Source organism: Sciurus vulgaris, assembly GCF_902686455.1.
Source record: "Sciurus vulgaris genome assembly, chromosome: 5".
Lineage (NCBI taxonomy): Eukaryota > Metazoa > Chordata > Mammalia > Rodentia > Sciuridae > Sciurus > Sciurus vulgaris.
Window position 1 is genome coordinate 39,038,871 of NC_136465.1, and position 13,379 is coordinate 39,052,249.

General features: G+C 39.1%; 1 protein-coding gene across 1 annotated transcript in view; it reads left to right on the forward strand.

Annotated features, from left to right (window-relative positions):
• KLKB1 (kallikrein B1) overlaps positions 1-13,379 on the forward strand; it is a 30,826-nt gene that overhangs the window by 15,191 nt on the left and 2,256 nt on the right. Inside the window, exons 7-13 of the mRNA XM_079142342.1 lie at positions 5,152-5,311; positions 6,240-6,349; positions 6,511-6,673; positions 6,759-6,871; positions 7,030-7,195; positions 10,663-10,838; positions 11,777-11,872. Coding sequence (XP_078998468.1) covers positions 5,152-5,311; positions 6,240-6,349; positions 6,511-6,673; positions 6,759-6,871; positions 7,030-7,195; positions 10,663-10,838; positions 11,777-11,872 — 984 coding nt within the window. The remainder of the gene's footprint in view (positions 1-5,151; positions 5,312-6,239; positions 6,350-6,510; positions 6,674-6,758; positions 6,872-7,029; positions 7,196-10,662; positions 10,839-11,776; positions 11,873-13,379) is intronic.

Sequence of the window (13,379 nt, forward strand, 5' to 3'; positions counted from 1 at the left end):
ATAATATTATTCTTCTTTATGTCTGAATAGTATTCCATGGTATATACATACCAGAGTTTCTTTATCCAGTCATCTGTTGAAGGGCGTCTAGGGTTGGTTCCACAATCTAGCTATTGTGAACTGAGCTGCTATGCACACTGATGTGGCTGTGTTATTGTAGTTTGCTGATTTTAGATAGTTTTAATGTTAGCATTTGGACTCCCTGGTAGGATGCCCTGGTATCTCTACAACCTTCCAGGAGTCAGTCAGTAGCCATCCTTCTGTTTTAGTAGGACCAGGATTTGGTGAGGAACTAACACAGTAATGGGTTGTCCTAGAGTGAACTTTTCAGCCTCTTGTAGTAAATCACAAGTGGCAGTCATCTCCTGAAGGCAGGGGACATCCTTTTCTGTGTGGTTAGGCTATTTTGATGAATAAGCTATGGGTCTCAATATGTCTCCCCATGTCTGTAAGAGAACTTCAGGGGCTCTGCCTTATTTCTCATGAACTCCTTTTGTAAGTCAGGCAGGCCTGGGGCAAGCATTTCATGAAGCTTTGTTTTAAATTCTCAAAAGCAGTTTGGCATTCTGGAGTCTAAATCCAGTTTCTATTTCTGTTACTTTTAGGGTCTCATACAGGGGTTTGGCAATCAGTTGAAAATTAAGGATCCAAATATGTCAGAATTCTGACATTTCTAGGAACCCACCTAGCTGTCTCTGGTTTCCAACTTCTCAGAGGCCCTGGATTGTCTGCTTCTGATCTGACATTAAACTTTGGCTTCTTTGGCTAATTTGGAATCTTAGTTAGGTGACGTGCTGTTTATAAACCTGAGACTTTTTAGCGAGCAACTTATATCTTTATGAGGTAAGGTTCTTCAATATAACGATAGTGTTTAAAAGGTAGTGATTATAGTTGGGGCTAGCTATAAGCAGGTCATCCACGTATTGCAAAAGGATTCCTTGATCCAGCCATAACCCTTGCAGTTCTTCTGCCAGACTCTCATTAAATAGTATGAGAACTGTTTAATCCGTAGGGTAGGACAGTCCAATAATACCAGGTGGTTACTTTGGTATTAGGGTCCTGCCACTCAAAGCAGACAGTACTGGGACCTTTTTTTCCTCTGCATCCAGTGGGCTGCAGAAGGATCATCTTCTAAATCTAGCACTGTGAACCAGTCACAGTCTCCTGGCGCCACAGTCACCAGTGTATGGATTTGGTGCTGTGGGCTGAATATATTGAATGATATTAATTACTTATAGCTCTCAAGTGTTGCACAAATCAGTACTCATAAGTGTGAGGAAGGATCGGAGTATTATAAGGGATCTTGCAAAGCTGACTCAATCTGTGTTTGAAAATTTGTCCAGAAAAGGCTGAATCCTTATCAATGCCTTTCTCTTATGGGAGGAAATACCATTTCTTCAGGAGTTACCACCTCTTCCTTAGGTAAAATCTTGGTTAAGATGGCACTGATCACCCTTCCCAGGGTCCCTTCAGCCCATACGGCCTTACTCACTTTTTAACAGACCTCCAGTAAAGCAGGCTCAGTTTCCCTATCCTGGTTGGCAAGTGAAAGCAGGAACCAGGGCATGTTTTCTGGTGGTACTTGTTTTTTGGGTGAAAAGGTCGTTTCGGCTATTAATTTACACAAGGAATCTCATCCTAGGAGAGGGCTTGGACACTCGGGCATGTACAAAAAGCTAATCTTTGTTCTCCCAGTTTGCATTCAAGGGGTTAGAGCAAAGGATGTCATTGTGCCTGACTTGTCACTCTTATTGTTATTGCAATATCATCAACTTTGAGTGAGTTTCCTGCTGACAGTGGGCTCCCTCTTCTAACAGTGGGCATGCTGATTTTCAGTGGAGGATGGCCCTTCCCATCATTTTCTTTAGACTTCCTTTTGGATCCCTTTACAAGGACTGCCAACAAAGTCTATTGACTTTAGGTTTTGTTCCTCCGGGCATTAAGTACATTAGGCAATCAACTAGCTCTCAGGGGTTTATGTCGATTGCCCCCTCCACTCACTGAAGCTTTCTCCTTATGCAGTTTCTCCTATCACTACAGGATGTGGCCCCTGCTGCTTATGGTGCAGCTGTGGCATAGTCTGGCAGTACAACAGTCCAAGACCTTCACCTTTTCTTTCATTCTTTTTTTCTTTTTTTGAGGACCCTGGGACGAGAGAAGAGGCTTTTCAGGGTGTTTTGTTAGTTTGTTTTTGGTGGGGTGCTTTTTATTTTGACCTACTGTAGTTGAAGGTTTTCAAGCAGCAGCTTTCCCTCCTCCCCGGGGTCCCCACTACCATGTGCAGTTGTTCACCCTGCTTGTCCCCCTCTGCATGTACGTTAATGGGATACTTTCATAGCAAGCATTGCTCTGCACCACTTAGGGGTGTACCCTGGCAAAATGAGGTGTCCTGCTGGATCTTAAAAGGAGAAAACACTTCTGTGCCCAGAGCATGATCTAGTGGTGTTTGCAGCCACCACCAAGTCCTCTTGGGCTGGTGAGCCTTTCCCCACCACTGCAGGCAAAGGAGACTAGAAGGTGGGGCAGTGGTCGAGTCCTCAGGGGTTTCACTCACCCCATGCACGCATTTTTCCTCACCTCCAGCGGCTTCCTGGAATTTTTTTCTCCAGCTGAGGGCTGGCAACCCCCTAACCCACATGCCTGGAACTGAGGCCAGGCTGAGAGGCAGTGTTGGGCCACCTGGCACTGGGTTGAAAGGGTTTAAATCTTTTGCGTTTTTTTTCTTCCAAAGTCCTGCTATCCTTGCACACCAGAGGCAGGTCCGTCCTTTGTACCATCAACTTAGTTCCTGGCCTTTTTGACTCCATATCATGGATCTACATAAATGCCTGCACATACAGAATCTCTTCCACTTATTTGACCTCTAACAGACCAACTCCAAATGCAAAGTCATGTAATAATTCAAAATACCATTCAATGGCCAGACTGTGTTACAGTAAAACATCAGCTTTTCCTTATTCGTAGGCTTATATTGATATGTGGTCCATTCAGCCAAGATCTTTCCCAAGAGTCTACCTACCCAGTGGCATCAACATGGCATTGCCCATGTCTAACAAAAACACAGAGGAAATCCCCAAAACCAAGGCAGACAGATGGGAAACTTTAAAACAGACCAAATGGGGGAAAATAGCCTCTAAATTTCCTATTCCAACCTAACCATAACTACTCACCATGGCTCCACAGATGTCCCCAAGAAGAGGGACCAGATGTCCCCATAAAGGGGAAGCAGATGTGTGGAATTAAGGGTCTTAGCTTGCACACCAGGAGAGCTTACCAGATGGCCCAGGTATTGATTTTACTGTATACAGCTTCCTTTCTCTCAAAGTACACCAATTGATAGAACAACCCGTAAGAGTTCAGAGTAAGAAGAGGGAGTTCCCTAAAGCAAAAGGAGTCTTGACAGCTGCTGGGATGGTCCCTCCCTTTACTTACAGGAACAGCTCTTCTGGTTCAACCTGAGACAAACTCACTCCATCTCCTAATTCTCTGGCAGCTGGTTCTCACCAAACTCACCAGCCATCTTGCATGCTCAGCATGAAAGGGGAGGCACTTGATGTGCCAGACCTGCCCAAGAAGGCCAGAGTCAGCGACACGCTCAGGTTCCATTGGGGTCCCAAATTTGGTACTGAAAGCTCAGACCTTGACCCTTATGCCAGTCTAAAAATAAGGAGAAGATTTTAAGAAGAAAAAGAAAAATGGTTTATTAAAAACAGGGAACTGCTTTCCCAGACACTGAGATTCTAACCCTTGGAGGGAAGAGTGGGCTTTTCAAGAGGGGATACAAAGGCTGCACTCAGTTGTGCCCTGTTGGGAGTCACAGTTTATTTGTACCCTTGAGAGATAGCCATTTCTGGGACCTGCTGGTGCCAGTCCCAAAATCTGGATTCTTTCATTCTTGTGATCCATGATCCAAAGGACAGAAAACTTGACCTATGACAGGAAAAAGGTTAATCTTGCTTCTCCATGGTGAGAGAGGGGGATGGAGCGAAGAGGAAGGGGGTAAAAATCCCTGACAGGTCAGTTTTCAACCAAGTGACAGAGGCAGAGCATCAAGGGTTATATTCAAAGCATAAAGTAGACCCTGCTTTATGATCATGCTCAATTCTGTATTCCACAGTTGGGGTGCAGCAATAGAAAGTTGGAACACTTTGAAAGAGGGCAACTGGGATGATAAAACAGCTAGAAGGAATGGAAACGTTTTGAATGATCAGAGAAAAGGGTTAAAGGTATTAATCTCAAAAATGGGTTTAGATGACTATCTTAATTTGGGGTCGCATGTTTTACTTTCAGTCTTTTTTTTTTAAGGCTGTCATTAATAAAGAATTAATCTATGTAGTCTCGTTGACTCATAATTAAGAAAATAAGAAATAACCCTAACATTTATAGTGGGTCTTGTTAGGAAGTAGTGAGATCCTTCTCACTATGAATGTCTACATAAAGTTGAAGAAGAACCTGTCATGCTGGCATCAATGACCCATTCATTTTCTTCCAGCTTCAAGGGTCTGTGCATATTATTTTTTTAATTCAATGAGTCAAGGTCTAATTTCCAAGACTGAACATAGGAAAGCACCATAGGAGGTGCTGTCTCAATCCAAATGTGTTCATTTAAATGCATTATTCTTAAAGCTTCCATAATTTTAATAACATTGATTAATATAAACAGAAGAAAAAATGAAATTGAAAAATAAAATTACATAAGGAGAATGAAAGTGAGAATTTTTCCTGTTCTAATTTCAAAGGGGAAAGGACATTTTGCTGGCTGCCTAGAATTTTGTTGCCTCTTCTTATTAAAATAGTTTTCATCATATTTAAGAACTCAATAAACCTTATGTTCCTAAGGTCTGACTTGGGATCAGGGTAATATCAAGCAAACACATTCTAAGTAACTTCACCATTTTGTGTTGATGGAAGATGGAACTGGGAGGCTTATTTTATTTCTCTGATGTAGATTTGTCTCTTATCAGAATAGTTTTGCCTTCTTCCAAATGCCAAACAATAAATTTGGGGATATTTTAAGAGACAGTTGTCCATCTAGGATGTCTCCTGCCACAGATGACAAACTGGCATAATTTTCTTAGCTATGATGACAAGGATCAGAAAATGTAGCCTTGGTGGTTGGCTGAGGAGTGTCTGTCCTTTGTGAGTCCTCAGGTTGCCACATGGACCTTTTCCAGCAACTTGCGTTTTCCGACGTGGATGTTGCCAGAGTTGTCACTCCGGATGCCCTGGTGTGCCGGACCATCTGCACCTATCACGCTAACTGCCTCTTCTTCACCTTCCACACCAGCGAATGGGATGTAGAATCAGAGAGGCGAGTATGAAGGGGCGCAGGCCGCTGTTCTCACGCCACCTCTGCGGTTTGAGTTTTGAAAGAGTTTTGTTCATCTCCCTCAAAGCACTAGAGCCTGCAGTTTAAGCAGGTACTTTTCTGTCAGAGGCAGATGAATTGAGAGATGCGTGGTCTTTCCCACGTACTTCCTCTTATCTGAAACAAATGCACCATTGAAAACGAAACACGTGGTATGGAAAAGAACTGAGAAAATGCCTTTCTTACAGGTCTTCATGTTTTGTGGTAGCTGCTCGCTGGCTGTGTGTCTTTGAAGACAGTGGCCTCTCATTGTTTTGCGTTCTAGAAATTAGAGCCCTGTTTATCCTGATCAAGGTTCTTGACTGACCTCTATATCTTACATAACCCTCTCTTTTCTTTATGGGGGTAATAGAAGGTTAATTAGTTCTTTGACGTCTTTGGGGTTTTATTTTTCCAAGTAGAAAGTGGAACTTAATTATGCCCTTCTTAGGTTATTTGTGCCTATTAATTTTCACCACAGGGAAAGGTGGCTTGATTTACATTTAATCTCTATAATTTACTAGAGCCCTGTGGTCTGATTTATTTTGAAGAGAGTTTCTCAAAAGAAAAAAATGTACAGAGCTGCTTTTTTGATGTGAGCCGCTTTCACACTGGCCTGATGCTTTTAACCCATTTGGTACCATCACCCCAGATGTGGAAAACCTATAAAAACTTAAATAAAGAGTGCAACATATAAGAATATAATGATGATTTAGTTATATTATAATATAATAATATTAATTATTATACTAAAACATTTAAGTTCTGGATTATGATTTTCAACCTATTTGAATGCACCTGTGTTAATTTCATTGGAATGTTCCAGAATTGAAAACTTGACAGGGATTAATGCAACTTTTTTTCTTTCTCTCTCCCATTTTTCTTTAAATAGAAATGTTTGCTTCCTTAAGACTTCTGAACGTGGGACACCACGTCCCCTTACTCTTCAGGAAAACGTTATATCTGGACATAGCCTTTCATCCTGCAGAAAAACTCTGCCCGGTAATGGGATTCACTGATCATAGTACACATGACAGATTGTAGGACTTTCTAAAATGTAATAGTGATGAAAATTCCTGGAGGCACCAGAAATTTGTGCCCATGTGGTATGTTGCTTTTTTGCATTTAAAAAAAAATTCTTTTTATGTTTATTCTTGGCACAGAACCATGCCATAAGAAAATCTACTCTGGAGTTGACTTTAGAGGGGAAGAACTGAACGTGACCATCACGCAAGGAGTGACTGCTTGCCAAGAGACGTGTACAGAAACAGTTCGATGTCAGTTTTTTACTTACTCTTTACTCCCAGAAGACTGTAAGGGAGAGAAGTAAGGGAACATTTATTTTACGATTGATGGAATAATTTCATACTTTTCTGTGAAGGTTTAATTTTACACTGTTCTTTTGATGCAGGTGTAAATGTTCTTTGAGATTATCTTCAGATGGTTCCCCCACCAGGATTACATATGGGATCCAAGGGACCTCTGGTTATTCTTTGAGATTGTGTAAAACAGGGGACAGTTCTGGTGAGTATGGTTCACTTTGTCATGGAACTGCAAAGGGATGACCCTGTTATTTTGATAGCTTGATTTGTCTTCTGTAACAGAATTATGCATCCAGTTGTCCTTGCTGGATGGGGACTCACTCACTTCTAATTCTAACCATTAGCTTCAAAACTTTTCAGTCTGCACAAAAACAAACCCACGCATTGTGGGAGGAACAAACTCGTCTTTGGGAGAGTGGCCCTGGCAGGTCAGCCTGCAGGTGAAGCTGACGACCCGGAGTCACCTGTGTGGAGGGTCAATCATTGGAAACCAGTGGATCCTGACTGCTGCCCATTGCTTTGATGGGTAAGTTTTGAATATGTCTTATCTTGCCTGTTCATTTTGAAAAAGGTACAATCAGTTTTTCTGTCATCATGTGATTTATTAATGGAGAATTATTCTGTTTTCTAATTTTTTTAAGTTTTATTTAAGCTTACTTTTTAACTGATAAATAAAAATATAAAATTATACATATTGGTGGTGTACCATGTTGTTTTTCAATGAATGTATGTACTGTGTGATGTCTAAATCAGCATAAACCTTTCTATCCCCTCAAACATTTATTTTTTCTTTAAAAGAAAACATTCAAAAACCTTTCTTCTAGTCTTCTGAAATATATAGTACATTATCATTCTCTAGTCACCCTATTGTGCCACACTATTCAAGGATATCTTACTCCCATTTAACTGTAACTTAGTACCCATGGATCAACCCTACTCTTCTCAGCCCCTGGTAATCACCATTTCCCTCTCAGCTTCTATGAAATCAGCATTTTTATGTTCTGCATAGGAGTAAGATTATACATATCTGCCTTTCTGTGCCTGCTTATTTCACCTAATATGATCAGCTCCAGGTTCATCCATGTTGTCACCACAGTTGACAGGATATCATCCCATTTTATGACTGAATGGCATTCTGTTGTGTGTATGCACCATATCCATCTGCTGATGGACACCTAGGTTGCTTTAGTGTCTTGGTGATTGTGAATAGTGCTGCAGGGAACATGGGAGTTCTTTTTTATTACTATTTTTTTTCTTTTTTCTTTTTTTATGAAAATTTTTTTATTTTTACGGACACATTTTGGTTCATTGTACACAAATGGGGTACAACTTTTCACTTCTATGGTTGTACACAATGTAGATTCACACTATTCATGTAATCATAGATATACATAGGGTAATACTGTCTGTTTCATTCTACTCTCTTTCTGTCCCCCTTCCCTTCCACCCCGATTATCCTCTACACCATCCAAAGTTCATTCATTCTTCTCTTCCCTCCGCCACCCCCCTCATTATATATTGTCATGTACTTATCAGAGAAAACATTCGGCCTTTGGTTTTTTGGGCTTGGCCTATTTCACTTAGCATGATATTTTCCAACTTCATCCATTTACCAGAAATGCCATAATTTTATTCTTCTTTATGGCAGAGTAAAATTCCATTGTGTGTATATATACCACAGTTTCTTTATCCATTAATCTGTCGAAGGGCATCTAGGTTGGTTCCACAATCTAGCTATTGTGAATTGAGCTGCTATGAACATCGATGTGGCTGCATCACTGTAGTATGCTGATTTTAAGTCCTTTGGGTAGAACCCGAGGAGTGGGATAGCTGGGTCAAATGGTGGGTTCATTCCAAGCTTTCTGGGGAATCTCCATACTGCTTTCCAGAGTGGCTGCACCAATTTGCAACTCCACCAGCCATGTATAAGTGTGCTTTTCTCCCCACATCCACGCCAACACTTATTATTGCTTGTGTTCTTGATAATAGCCATTCTAATTGGAGTTAGATGAAATCGTAGGGTAGTTTTAATTTGCATTTCTCTAATTACTAAGGATGATGAGCACTTTTTCATATATTTGTTGATCACCTGTGTAGAGCTATTCGCTTAGCACCAAGGGGAGTTCTTATGTGTCTTCAACATATTAATTTCATTTCATTTCCATTGGATGAATAGCCAGTAGTGGGATTGATGGATCATCTAATGGTTCTATTTTTAATTTTGGGGGGGGAACTTCCATCCCATTTTCCAAAGAGGCAGTACTAATGTGCATTCCCACCAACAGTGTGCAAGGTTTTCCTTTATGCCATGTCTTTGCCAAAACTTAATATCTTTTGTCTTTTTACCAATAACCGTTCTTATTAGAGTGAGATAATATCCCATCACGGATTTAATTTGCATCTCCCTGATGATTAGTGATGATATTGCGAATATTTTGCAGTTATAGGGGCCTGACAGAGGGTGACCTATTTTCAGGACTGATGCGCCTGGGTAGATAATCACTCCTACCTATAGAAAAGCCTACAAAATGTCCCAGCTGCTGCCTCCACTCTTTAAATGTATTCTTCAAAGACTTCTTTTTCAGGCCAATGGTAATTTTACTTTCTGCTCTTTGATGTACAAAGATACCAAGGAGTAATATGGAGGGCAAAATTCTGATAGTTTATTAATCTACATATTTATTAATCTACATATTTCAATGTATATAATTTGATACAATATTTCTATTTTATGAAGCAAACAGTATAATAGGGCAGGGTTTTAAAGTTCTAAAACACTTAGACTTTGTAGTTAGAAAAGGGTCTGAGTCACATTTCTGTCATTTATTAACATCATGACCATGGACAACTTGTAAATCTTTATGAGTTATATTTTATTTAGAATGTGAATAATAATGTAGCTAATTTGTAATGTTATTGAAAGGATTAAATGACACACTTCAATGTTTAGCACTATACCTGAAACATAAAAATTTCTCAGAAAATACCGGCTACATTCAATGAGAAATGAACAAAGCACACAATGAGCAAAAGAGATCCTAAAAGGTGCTAAATTTCTCTGACAAAGAAACAAATTGAAGTATTTTTATTTTACTCACCCCTTCTCCTGCCGAAAAGGGCTGGCCCAGGTTGCTGCATATGAGGATTGAACATAAAGCCATGAAAGTGTAGCAGTCAGTGCACAGCTGGGTAGCCCAAGGCTCCTGCACAGTGCCACCTCCCCACAGGGTTGCTTCAGTTACCTCTTTGCAGCACGTGGCCTTGAAAAGAGTAGAGGGGTGGCGCAAAAGAAAAAGCTCCAAGACAGGAAATCGTAGTCTCTTTTTGTTGAATGCAATTTGGGATGAAGAAATTTCATTCTTGAAGACTCAGTGTTGTGAGTTTATAGGAGATAATAAACATAGGAACTTTGTGATTTAATTGAAAGAAAACCATTTGCACGTGATAGCTCCAGCGTTCCCTTTGGAAACTTGTGTGAGCCATTCTTACAGCAGTTGATGATGGTAATATTTTCCAGATCTTTGCACAAAATAAAACTACAAATTCGGAATTATTTGTTATACATTTATCTTTTAAGCAGTCCATTTAAATGCTCATACTTTGCAAAAATATAGATAAATCTTAAATAAGAAGTCCCCCTAATGTGGCCTATTTTCTATCAGTCTCTTTGATTTTTCTGGAAAAAAAAAAGAAAGCAATTGCTTTCAGCTTTGGTGAACTGAACTTGATTTTCCCACAGCTTCTCAGAATGGGACAATGATATTCTTGTACTTTCACTTGTAGTAAATATGATGTAAATATATAAATGTGCATTTTCAATATTCTAAATTAAATCTTAAGAGATTTGCTACTGCTGCTGTTGGCGACAAATAAAATAAATCCAAAAAGGATTTCCTGTCCTTTTTATTTGAAAGAGAAAGTGAGAGGGGAAAAGGAGCAATATCAAAAATGAGTCTCTCCAATTTCAACAAAGAATTTGTTTTTCTGTCCTAGGATTCCCTTACCGGATGTTTGGCGCATTTACGGTGGCTTTGTGGAACTGTCCAACATTACAAAAGAAACTCCTTTCTCAAGGATAAAAGAGATTATTATTCACCAGAAATATAAAATCTCAGAAAGTAGTCATGACATTGCCTTAATAAAACTTCAGGCGCCCCTGAATTATACAGGTAAGTAGCATATTTAAGGAAAACCTATGCAGCTCAATTGTATTGGTTTAAATTTTTCATAGCATTTCTAGTGAGAGGACAGACTCTTTATTCCCTGGTTGATGGAGTTGAGGGGAAGAAGAGCATTTGTGAAGGTAGAGAAGAGCCTGTGACTTGACCTAAAATATCTTTCTACTTAAGGGGTAAGAAATGTTAATTAGTTCTTTCATGGAGGGATTCAATTGCAGATACATCATCTTTGCCATCTGGATCAGAAGACTTCTGCAAGGGTAGCAGAAGTACCATTGCTCAGGCTTAGGAATATTAGGAGTATATGTGGGGAAGTGGAACCAGATGTTAATTTCCAGGAATCACTTGGGTAGAGAACATAATGATGCAAAAGAAAGCTCTGGGAAGACCGGAGCATCGGGGTTGACTTTGGAGGTACAATGCATCACAGGACCTGAATGCCCACTAACAGAATTCATTGTTAATGTCCATTCACAATATTATGTGACCTCCAGCAACTTGCTTCTCCTTGGATCTCTCATTCCCTCATCTGTAAAATCAGGATGATGATTTCCTCATTGGTTTATTATAATAATGAAGTAATGCAATACTTTCTGAAGCGGTGTAGACAGTTTTGCCACCACTGTTAACTCTATCATACATACACTGCATAAGACACAAGAACCTCTAAATGCTTTTGATGGTAAATTTGCATTGTGAGTTTTTCATTTATTCTGGGAAATTTTAATGTCAAAAATGACATGGAAAAATGATGCCAATGGTGAGAAATTTTCTTGAATTGTGGACCCGAGAAATTGAGCAACAAGTAGAAGGGTCGATCTTGATGTTCTTCTGTGGTAAGAGAATATGGGAAAATATAAGGATGTATTTTTCAAGTCAATATCTATAACTTTATTTAACTCAACTCTGGTTTTAAAATTTTCTTTCAGAATTCCAAAAACCAATATGCCTACCTTCCAAATATGATGCAAATGCAATTTATACCAACTGTTGGGTGACTGGATGGGGCTACAATAAAGAAAGAGGTACAGCCTGACATTCTCAATGTAGCTCCCGAAGTCAGTCTTATAACCAGGAGTACATCAATCTAGTCAGTTTCTGTCTAAAATTAAGTCCACACTCATGATCTTTCAACTCTATTTATTCCCAAATGTTTGTTCAGTGATTCTTGAGAAGATATTTTTGCTGAGTCTTGAAGAAATTTATAAGCTAAACTTTTAAGCATCTTATTTTCATAATAAAGATGATTTGCTTGACTTTGCACAAAGAACAGGGCCCCTGTAAGGTCAATAAGCCCACTGAAGTGCATCTGGTCCTCAGTATTAATACTGTTCCTGTCTCCCACTACCAGGTTCTTCCTTGATATTATGACCAGTAACACAGGCCAACATGACAGCCTTTCTTTATGTCCAATTCTTAATTTTTTTCCATGCATCCTTACTGCAATCTGATAAAGCCTGAGCTTCTCATTAATAATGCCTTTAAGTGATTAAATAAAGCATGCACAATTAGAAAGCTAATTATATTGCAATACTGTTATCAAAATACATCAAAAGATGTGTTATAGTGATATGTGTGCTTCTTTATTAATGTATTAAATAGAAAGCTGTTTTAATATCAGCCATCAGTGTGCAATAGTGAGGAGTACACGTGATATTTTCAGTTATCTACCACTGTTATGATACCAAAATATCTGGGATCCCTTTCTATGACTAAGTTAATGTTGCTGCTAAGTGTGTATGGTCTACATTTATAATTGGAGGGCATGTTAGACTTTAGTTGACCATTAGTAAATATAAAGATGTATTTTTTTTTCTGAGTTTATAGACCATGTGATTATTTGTATAGACTCTAGGTGACGATCCCCTGCTTATAGATACGTGGAGTATTCCAATTGCCCTTGAACTTTTCCAGAAACATGATTCTTCCTTTTCAAAATTAAGTTCCCTGCAACACAATAGGAACTAATTTTTGTGTCATTCTTTACAAAGAGATAGTGGACCAATCTCTTTCTATCTTCCAGAATCCCTGAATCAGCCATGTATTCAGCTGAATTAAAAATTTTCACATTTTTTACAAGTACCTTGAGAGAGGAAGTGTGAAAGTAACTTTAACTAAACAAAGAAAACTTCCAATGTATATCCAAGAACTTGGGTAGAAATAAAATTATTTGTGAATAAATTGTTCTTCATGGATTATGTGTTTATTCAAAAAACAAAATACTCCTCCATTATCAGAGGTTTGGGATTTATTTCACAAATTAAATATTTTTGTATTATAATTTTGAATATTTAAATATTTGTATAAGAATGTCCAGATTTGTATTGCAGGCAATAAATGTATGAAGGAATTTCTGAGGTACTTCTGTTGAGATGAGAGGGTTGCAGATAATATGGAAACAGCCTTTGCTCGGCCTAGGTACAGGGTTGTAGAAACAAAGGCTAGTACAGGGTGCTCTCTATGCACTCTCTCTCTCTCTCTACCTTCTTGACATTTACTGTCTTTATCCAAAAATATGACCCTAATGGAAAG